Source organism: Molothrus aeneus, chromosome Z (assembly GCF_037042795.1).
Source record: "Molothrus aeneus isolate 106 chromosome Z, BPBGC_Maene_1.0, whole genome shotgun sequence".
Lineage (NCBI taxonomy): Eukaryota > Metazoa > Chordata > Aves > Passeriformes > Icteridae > Molothrus > Molothrus aeneus.
Window position 1 is genome coordinate 49,000,590 of NC_089680.1, and position 7,732 is coordinate 49,008,321.

Sequence of the window (7,732 nt, forward strand, 5' to 3'; positions counted from 1 at the left end):
AATTTATAAAATCCTGTGTGTCCTCTATGCATTCATGTTTTAAGAGTGATGGGGTGAGTTCTTTTCCAGACACCTGAAGATCATCTGCAGTAGTCCAGGCACTCACCACCAGCAAAGCCAAAGTCACAGATCCTATAGCAAAATCTTCACCCGGCCACAGATGAGCAGGCCAAGACACTCAGTCCTCAGGGTTAGGGAAAACCTGGGAAGAGTTGAGGATGACTGGGGATCACATACCCAGCCATACCTTTCTCGAGGGACACAAGAAGGCTGGTCAGGACTTTTGTGTTTTCTCACATACTCCAAGCTCCACGGGCCTTTTGTGAACAGGAGGGAGAGTGCAAAATTCCCTTGGCTGCGTGGTCCTACGGGGCAGGATGGCACATCCCTTTTGGATATTAGCTTTTGGATACTGAGCCAATGATACTTCTGGATACTGTAACCTTTAGAGAGCTGGACGCCAGGCAGGACAGCCTCCCACCAAGCATCCCTGGGAGGACCGCTGCCCCATGCAGGGCCCAGAAACCAGTCTCGGGGAGGAACAGCTGCTACAAAGGAGACCAGTGCCCATCTGCCCATGGAGATTACAGCTGGGTGCTGTTGTCCTCAGGGAGGTGCCAAGAGGGCCTACCCCGACGAGACAGAGGGAGCAAGGTCGCATCTCTGCAGAAAGCTAAACACCAGATAACGCCACACACACCCCTCCTGCCACCAACAGGTGCACTTGCGCTGCTGGAAGAGAAAACGATTTGGAAAACTGCTTTTTCTCTCTCGCTTGCTCCCCTGAATGCTAATCAGCGGCGCCGGCTAAAAATACCCAGCAAGGCTGGCGTGCGCACGGCAGATAGGGAAAATGGGGGAGCTGAAAGGCTACAGCTTCCCGGAAGAAAAAGGGACTGGCGAAGAAGAGCCTTCCTCAAGAACCCCTTGCCGGACTTGTCCCTCCGAGGCTGAGGTTCCAGCCTCTCCTTCACAAGGCCACTTCAGGTGCTCCCCGAGGAGTCGCCGGGCCACCATCTACCGGGGCAGCTGGCGGCACCACCCCCGAACAGGCTCCCACCCCCGGCAGCGCTTGCAGGCGCTCCCGGACGGGGCGTCCCGAGGGTGCTGCTGTGGCCGTCCGTCCCTCGAGCCCTGCCGCCCACGGGGTGCAATCCCACAGGGATTCACGGTGGTGCACGAAACAAAGACGGCTGGTGGGGGCCGCCGCCCCCGCCGGCACGAAGGACTGCGCTGGGCAGCGCGGCGTGGGGAGCTCGGTCCGCTCGCTCGCTGCATCAGAGCGGCCGACAGACCGCAACGCGGTCACAGCGATGCCGGCCTCCTGGCGACCGCAAGAGCTAAGAAATAAATAAATAAAATTAAGAGAGGGAGAGAAGGCAGGAACACGGAGCCAAGCAGCAGCCCTCGGCAACGGAACCCGCGGGGGTGTTCAAGCCCCCGCCACCCCCTGTCCGGGCCGCGCGTCCCGAGCCGCGCTCCGCGGTGCGGGGCCGGCCGGAGGGCGATGTGCGGCCCCCCCCGCGCCTCGCGGGTGGGAGGGCGGGCTGGGCTGCTCCGCCGCCCCCGGCCTCACCGGGGGTCGCACTCTCCCCCCGCCACCCGCGACGGCCCGGTGGGCCGCCCCCTCCGTCCCCCCGCCCGCCGCGGCTTCCATCCATAATTAATCGCCTCCCCGCAGCCGCCGCGATAAGAGAGGGCGGGCGGGGACGAGGAGGCGGCGGCGACCGGGAGGCGGTGGGGGGAGCGTTGCGCGCTCGCCGCGCCCGGCTCACTGCGGCCGGCAGCTGCCTGCCGTGCGGAGCGGAGCGGAGCGCAGCCGCCCCGTCGGGGAGCGCCGCGCTCGCATGGCCGCGCCGCGCCGCGCCGCCGCCGCCGCGGGGCCGGGGGGGGCCGCGGGAGGAGGATGAGGCGGACGGCGGGGCGGCGGCGGCGGCGGCGGCGCGGAGGATGAAGTGGAGCGTGCGGGGAGCCTGCGCCGCGCTCTCCAGCTGCCTCCTGCTCGCCTGCGCCCTCAGCGCCGCCGCCGTGGGCCTCAAGTGCTTCTCGCTGGGCTCCGAGCTCAAGGGCGAGCCCTTCCGCTTGGGCACCGCCGCCGGCGCCTTCTACTCGGGGCTGCTGCTGGCCGCCGGCCTCTCGCTGCTCGCCGCTGCGCTGCTCTGCTGTCGCCCGCCCGACGAGGCGCCCGTGGCGCCGGCTCCGGCACCGGCCCCAGCGCCGGCACCGGCCTCTGCTTTGGCCCCCGCCGGAGACCCGGACCCGGCCAGCGGCGGCCCCGGCGGGGCGGAGGCGGCGGCCGCGCCGTCGGGGCCGGTGGAGAAGGCGTCGCCCGGGGGGCGGCAGAACTTCCTGCTTCTGGGGGTGCTGGTGTTCATGCTGGGCGTGCTGAGCGCCTTCGCCGGCGCCGTCATCGACGGCGACACCGTGTCGCTGGTGGAGAGGAAGTACTCGCACTATTGCCTGCTGCAGCCCGGCGGCGGGGCCCGCCCGCGGAGCGGACCCGCGTCCCCCGACGGCACTGCCGCGGCGCTCCGCTGCCAGAAGCTGCGGGACTACCAGCAAGGCTTGGTGCTCTCCACCGTTTTCAACGCGCTGGAGTGCCTCCTGGGCCTGCTTAACCTGCTTCTTGTCAAGAACTACAAGGCCGCACAGCAGCGCGGACGGAGGCGGCGGCGGCGGCGAGCGGCCCCGGCGGCGGCGGCGGCGGCGGGCGGGCGGCGGCGGCGGCGGAGGGGCGGCGGCGCTGGGCGGCGGGCGCCGCGCCACAGCCAGGGCTCCCTCTTCTCCGGCGGCGAGCCCGAGCTCAGCCCCGGGGATTGCCCCTTCCAGGCCGTCTCCTACATCAACGTGGGCGTCTTCCACGTCTTCGACGAGGCCGGCGTGGAGGTGCACTGTGGCGGACATCCCTCCGTCGAGCTGCCCGGCTACTCGCCCATGGACCCCGAGCTCAACGCCTCCTATCCCTACTGCTACCCTCTGCCCAGCGAGCAGCCCCCCGCCTACGAGGAGATCTACCCCGGGGAGCCCTGCTCTCACGGCACTTAGCGCCCGCCGCCGGGACGCCCGGCTCCCCGCCCGGCCCCCGGATCGCCGTGACGGCCGGGAGCGGGCCCGCCAGCGCTTCGCAGCCGCGGGGCTCGGGGACAGTTCTCGCACCACCGACGGGATGGTCCCGCCGTCGCGGGCGCAGCGGGACACGGGCGGCCTGCCGCCGTGCCTCTGGCTCTGCGGAAGCTACTCCTCCCTCCCTCCCTGCTCTCCTCTTCCTTCCCCCCCTTCCCTCCCCCACACCGACCCTTCGTCCGCCGGCGGCTGAATTTTCCGAAGGCTGCGCAAGAAACGCCTAAGGGTTGGTTCCTCCCGTCGCCTCTCCTCTGTAGCCAAGTTTAGTTCCCTTCAAGTGATTCATCAGTCTCCAGCTTTAGCAGTCCAGAGTTACCCATTTATGATAACCAGCCAGTGTAAGGAAAAGGTGTCATGAAGCTTCTTTACCTCTCAAAAGAGCTAAATTTCTAAACAACGCAGAGACATTTGTGTCACGTTTACTAGAGGTGTATTGGGGATCTTTAACGTTTACACTACTCCTTGGGAGAATTGAGTTCTGTTTTAAGATTTAGTGAGTTAAAACATTCGTTGGTCTTGTAAGATGCACATTGAGAAAAACCTGCACTTTGAAAAAGAAACAGGAAAAAAATCAACAACGTTTTTGTACACTAACGTGCCTGCTTTTGTTGATAACTTCTTACTGTAAAAGCTTTCAGAAGTCTATAGTGAAAATGTTTGGTAAATTCACTGCAGTTTGAAATTGATGATTAGTTCCTTTACTAAAATAACTGAGATGTTGCTAGGATATGGCAGTTAAAAAGGAAGTCCAAATGTAGTACACATTCCTTTTTGTAAACAGGTTCTGTGTTTTTAATGCAAGGCAGGATTTCTTTTTGTTTTGCACAGGTGAAGGGTATAATTCTATTTTGTACAACTACATGGTTTACCTTGTAAAGAGTTCCATTTTACCTGTTACAATTCATCAATCTGGTAAGCTTGAATATTAAAAGTTTTATTTGAAATATATATATATTGTAAACAGCCTTAACTGGTGCAGTAGTCACAGTTTTAAAGGATAAAAAATATATATATAAACCATCCTGGAAGACATCTTCCAAATGTGTTTTCAAAACAGTATTTATACTCCTATTTTAAAGCAAGGATTTTGTTTGTTTGTTTGTTTTGTTTGTTTATTTAAAGAAAGGCCAGTCTAATTTCTGAAAAGGGGGAGGGGGAAAGTGATGGGATCGTATGCTGTTAACTCTTAGTGAACTTTGAAGTATTAAAAAGGGTTTCAGCAAAGACAAGTGCTAAATCCTCCTTTTTGGATTCTGCTGTGGAATGCCAGTACCAGATAGCATAAAAAAAGTGCTAATTAAAGAGAATCAGATGCGGCATATTTTATTACATCATTTGAGAACAGACAACGGCTTGATTTCGTGTTGCATGCAGAACCAAATAGCAACTCTCCTGTTTGCATTTGGTTCAATACCCCCTCCTCCAGTTAAGGTATATTGAAATGAAGTATTATAAAATAACCTTTTTGTTAATCCTTTGTTTGGAGCCTGCTGCATAATGCCAGTGTATCAGCTACCCAGGGGCTGGGGCGGTGGGGGGAAGGTGGAAGAGGAGGGAAGACAGAGTGGACAGAGAGTTAAGAGTATGCAAAGTTACAGTCTATTTCTGTGGTTCATGGAAAATTATTTTGAACTTTTTAGCTGCAGAGAGGCTGACGTAATTTGCAGCCTTAGAACTGGAGAGAGAGAGATTTGATTCTAAAATAGTAAAAAAACCTCTGCACTGTTGTTTTCTAAAATGTTTTGACTTGCACACTTTGTACAATCTAAAATGCAGAATACCTGAAAAGTCTTAAAGTTGCAAACTGATGTCTGTGAAGCTCACATTTAAAGCTCTAGTCTAGAAAAGAGAGTGAAAAGCAGCAGTTGCCAATTTGTCAAGTAGTTCTAAATAGCAAAAATTTAAAATAGAGCTCCTTTTGGCCAGCAGATTTCCTGGTGTGGAATGCCAGTCTAAAACATATGCCCTGGCTAGGTCCCATTTTAGTACTGAAGATTGGTTTTATGCTGCCTCTCTCTGCAGATGCACCTTCTTAACCCCTTATGGGAAAGTAAGAAGTCCAGTAATCTTTGCCTGTAATATTGATTTAGGCACAAGACCAATTCCATATCATACTTTATTGCTCATACAAATGAGATTTTGCAAAATGAGTAAAGCAGAGAAACTAAATTCTTATGTAGGTCTCCAATTGAATGAGTTTATGAGACAGCATAGTACCTGATACTGAATTAAATGGGAACTGCTAGACTGCAGAGTGATTTTGAAAAACAGACAAACCAGCTAGGTGCCTAAATATAGATGCAGATGCATGATAATAGTTGTTGGTTTTTTAAAAATTGGCTACATACATTGTAGTTCATGAAAGTTGTATCCTAGTTTTACTTAAGGAATGGATTTTTTTGTCATAAAAAGACAGCATTTTACTTAAGATAGTTATTTTAGGAATTATGAACTAGACAATTCTGAAACTCCAGATGTTCCAAAGATCAGTGCTCAGGGAAATAAATGGAAAGTCAAGAAAGCTACCTATTATGCTCAATTGTTTAAATGTAAACAATTTTAGACTATGGATTTTTAAGATTGTTAAAGTCATAACTTTTTTTTGTATGTATGCGTGTGTACATGCCTGTGTAAGTGTGTTTGTGTTTTATTTAAGTCTTTTCAGGATGCCATTGAATTAGAATATTTATTTGCAGCTCAGTTTTAGTTCCTAAATTTCTACTTTTCTTCATTTGGGCTTTTATCCCTGGAATAGTTTAATTTAGTGGTGGACAGATTGCCAGAATAATGTCCAAGTCAGACTCCCACAGAAGCCAGTAGGCGTTGTTTCATTGACTTCAGTGTATCTGGGCACAAATGATATGTAACACCTACTCTAAATAATCTTCAAAGTAATCTCGATCTTCTGGCATGACAGGATGCAGCAGTGGCATATCATTTCTCAGTTATTTGTGATTTCTATGGACAGCAGTATTAACGGAGGTCAGCTGTGGTGTTATACACATGTTTTTAAAAGCAGGAAAATGAATTGGCAGGCAAATTGACCAAACAAGCCATGTTTTATTAAAGATGGTTTATCAGTGTTTCAGGTGTCTGGTGACTAACTTTTCTGACAAAACACAAAACACCACACAAATTTATTTCTCAGTGAGAAGAAACTTACAAATACAGGATATGAGATGAAGCTTCACAGGCATGATTGCAGTATTGTGAAGCTGTTTTTAGTAAACCTGAGTCATCATTCTATCTTCTGAGCAATAATGTTAGAGTGTATAAACTATACTGTGCCAAAATTGAAAATAGGCTGGTGTGGGAAGCATTGGAGCTTAGATTAATTACCTGAGAGGACTCATACTGTCCCTTATTTCCCATTCTCCATCACAGGATTGTCAAGGTGAACGCAAACCTGATCAATTCCTGTCACTGAAGGGTGATAACTGCAAGGCTTCTGCCTTAAGTGGCAAAACCATGGAGAAGAGAAGAGAAACATGTATGTGCTATCAAATCTCCATTTTGCCTACCTGAAGTAATGACTTCTTTTTGCCTTATCCCTTGTTGTTTTAATTTGCTTCCAGCTGTACTCACATCTGTTCAAAGGGAGGGAAGGATAGGTTCAATACTACTGTTTTGGTCACAGTGAAGTACTGATTTTGTAGCTTTCAGCTCTCAGCATTCATGTTCCTTCTGCAGGTAATAGTGGCTAGTCAAGGTCTGAAATGGTGGAAAATCAAGTCTGCTGTCTTTGATGAGACAGGATTTGCCTTCATGTGGAAAAAATTTATTCCCACCAGCCTATTAGCAATTCACATGAATTATTTTCACACTCCAACATCCTTGCTTAAATCTTACTTATACTTTGCATTGTAATTGACAGACAGAATATACATTAATCTAAAAACAGGAAAAAATTATGTTAGAGGGAAATTGTATTAAAGTAGTACAATGATTTTACTCAAAGTTTGATTTCACTGTAGGACTTCTTTGGTTCACCAAAAAGTGCTATGGCGGCTGGTATAACTTAGATATATTTCAGACATACTGTTTAATAATCAGAAAAGGTTTCTGAATGTTCACATGAGAATGGCAATCTGTTTCTGCTTTTGGATATAGTACATATGAGAACCTTTTCTTCATTTTGCCATTTAATCCAAGATTGATCCTCAAAAAAATGTCAGTAATTGATCTTGTAACTTTAGGATCAATAAAATAAGTTTTAAAGCACAGCATATCCTATAAGAAAAGCCTAATGCTCTTCATTTCATATTCTTTATTGTCTTAGGTGGATGTCTGGTAGTAATAAATAAACTAGTATTTAATTACAATTTCCATTACAAAAACTTGGTTTTCAGATACTTACAGCTGGTACAAATGGAACCACAGTATAAAATTCCAGGTTTCACCATGAAGTTGAGTCTGTTTCCATAAGTCAGGTATTTCTCAGTTACAAGATGTTCAAATGTTTCAGATAAATTCTGCTGGTCAAAATCTGTTCATTTTGTATGATGGCACTCTATACATGTGCTAGAGTTACCTCTCCTTAATACAGGCACATATTACCAATTAAAGCACAAGGGTAAGACTCAAATTTGTCATGATCACTGTCCAGTTT

The 7,732-nt window shown here is 50.1% G+C and overlaps 1 protein-coding gene across 1 annotated transcript; it reads left to right on the top strand.

The window, feature by feature from the left end:
* The first annotated feature begins 1,929 nt into the window (after positions 1 to 1,929).
* Positions 1,930 to 7,351, top strand: TMEM271 (transmembrane protein 271). The gene has a single exon (XM_066569130.1). The coding sequence runs from the start codon at positions 1,951 to 1,953 to the stop codon at positions 3,043 to 3,045; it is 1,095 nt and encodes a 364-aa protein (XP_066425227.1). The 5' UTR covers positions 1,930 to 1,950; the 3' UTR covers positions 3,046 to 7,351.
* The last annotated feature ends 381 nt before the right edge of the window (positions 7,352 to 7,732 follow it).

Excerpts from the sequence above, each read along its gene's own strand:
- TMEM271 (XM_066569130.1), top strand. The coding sequence starts at position 1,951 with ATGAAGTGGAGCGTGCGGGGAGCCTGCGCCGCGCTCTCCAGCTGCCTC.